Here is a 2,296-nt window from a genome sequence, read left to right on the forward strand (position 1 = left end):
CTCACTGGGAGGGTGGTGAAGCACTGGAACAGGTTACCCAGAGGGGTAGTGGAATCTCTGTTCTTGGTGGTTTTTAAGCTCCAGCTCAACAAAGCCCTAGCTGGAATGATCTAGTTGGGGATTGCCCTGCTTTATCAGGAGTGCCCTGAATCACCCAGCCAAATACTCACAATCCAACAAAGTTTGAAACAGGGAAACAAGGACGTAGGTTTTACCTACAGAAAGGGAGACCGCCTTAAAAAGCGGTGTGTTGGTGTCATCAATGATAGTTGCTTCAGCGTAAACTTGCAGTGTAGTGCTATGGCAAAAAAGGGCTACTGTGATTCTGGGACACAAATAGGACAGAGTAGAGAAGTAATTGTGCCTTTGAGCGCGGCACTGGGAAGACTGCTACTGGGTTGCAGGAGCTCAGCTTCTTTAGATTAGAGTGGGAAAGGTTGAGAAGTGACTTGATCACTGTGCACAGGTACTTATTGATGTATCAAGACAAGATATCCAATGTTTGGGGGCCTTACAGATTTGCTAACAGGCATAGCAAGAATCAGTAGCTGGAGGATGAAATTAGACAAGTTTAACTTTGAAATAAGATGCAGTTTTATAGTAGTGAAGATGATTAAATGTTGGAACACCTTTCTAAGGGAGGTGGTAGACTCACCACCCCTTGGAGTCTCAGACAAAATTAGATCTTCCTCTAGATCACAGGCTTAATTTACTTCCTAGGAGAAATTCTACTCTACAGCCTGAGTGTGCAAGGGGTCAGGGCTGGATGACTGGGCTGATCCCTTCTGGACAGGATTCTTCTTTCCCCTCGCACCTCCTTCCTCCAAAGCACCAGAGACTGCCCACACCTGGAGATGGACCGTGGGAAGGAAAAAACACACCAGCAATGGTGAGGTGACGTCGAGACTTGTCTCTCCAATGGCTGGTCAGCGCAGCGCTGCTCATGTGCTCAGATGTGCAGCTGACAAGGAATTTTCCCCAGGCCATGGAGGAAGGGACAGTCAGTGTGATTGATGCTCATTTTCTCTGACTTGGATTTCCTCTGCAGCACATGGGACTTAAGCTCTGTAGGGTCACCTGGGCTTATCATCTCATAACTATTCCATGCCATTGTAGAGGCCTTGGGCATTGGCCCTTTGGTTCCTCCTGCAGCACAGAGACATTTAATGTCCCCAGAACTGAAATGCTTTGGTATAACTCAAGTTGTTGGGTTAAACAGTAGCTTCTGGGGGAATTTAATGGCCTGTGATTACACTGGAGTCAGGCTAAGCAATCTCATGGTTCCTTATGTCTTTCACCTCTATGAAAGCTTCACCACTGAAGCTGAATTTTCAGGGGCTCCAAATGCATCGCCTCAGAGGCTTGCTGTAAAACAAGCTGCCATTGATATAATGGTTACAAGGTACTGCGTACCAGTTCCATGAGAGGTAGCATGTCAGAAAAAAAAACCCAGTTTATAAAACAGCCAGGATAAAAAGCGTGGGACAATATACACTCCAAAAGGTATGAAAAGGTAAAAATACTTCAAAGTATAATCCTCCCCAAGATGGCTCTCATCCTGGCATTTTGTTAAGCGCACAAGAGCAGGGTGGAGAGAGGTTAAAACATAAAGTCAACTAAGGCACTGTCATTAATTCATAACAGACTATGCCTGGAAGTGGAGGTTTGCTGGATTATGTACAGATACACCAGAGCATTAACAGTGACAGAGGCAAGTGCAGGTAGCATGGGACAGCTGCAAGAGCATCGCAAACCAAAAGCCACAGTTGCTGAAGCTCAGTGCTCACAGCGGGAGGCACTTCCCAACCAGCCATACCTGAAGCTCTGCCTCCAGCGTGGTCACCTTCCAGGCAGCCTCTCTCTCCAGCTCTTCCATTGCTTGCACTAAGACTTCATTCTGGTCACTCAGGTCCATTACATAGGACTGGAGAAGCTTCACTTTCATCTGTAAAGGCAAAAAGTAGCACCACTGTCAATTCCCACCCTTACCTGCATTGGGATAGAACCCACCAAACCACACGGCAGGGGTCCCATGAACACACAGAGATTGTCCCACGTACAGGGAACATGAAATGAGATGTTGTAGCAAGAGGGTGAAACAAGAGAAGAGAACAGGAAGGAAGAATGAGGGCAGCAGTGACCAGAACACAGCTCCACAGACATGCAGGGTGGGCCAACGGGACAGTGACATAAACCAGCAGGAGCTGGTAACGCAAACCAGCCAACTTAGGACATTCTAACAAGAGCCAAGCAGTGGATGGTCCTGTGGTCAGATGGTACTGCTTTGAGCAGGGGT

The 2,296-nt window shown here is 47.3% G+C and overlaps 1 protein-coding gene across 1 annotated transcript in view; it reads right to left on the reverse strand.

The window, feature by feature from the left end:
• LOC109289345 (protein Hook homolog 2-like) overlaps nucleotides 1-2,296 on the reverse strand; it is a 168,923-nt gene that overhangs the window by 90,748 nt on the left and 75,879 nt on the right. Inside the window, exon 2 of the mRNA XM_019505340.1 lies at nucleotides 1,817-1,945. Within this exon, the coding sequence (XP_019360885.1) occupies nucleotides 1,817-1,945 (129 nt within the window). The remainder of the gene's footprint in view (nucleotides 1-1,816; nucleotides 1,946-2,296) is intronic.

The sequence above is a fragment of the Gavialis gangeticus genome, unplaced genomic scaffold (genome assembly GCF_001723915.1).
Source record: "Gavialis gangeticus isolate Ggan-Ray unplaced genomic scaffold, GavGan_comp1, whole genome shotgun sequence".
In the NCBI taxonomy this organism is placed as follows: Eukaryota; Metazoa; Chordata; order Crocodylia; family Gavialidae; genus Gavialis; species Gavialis gangeticus.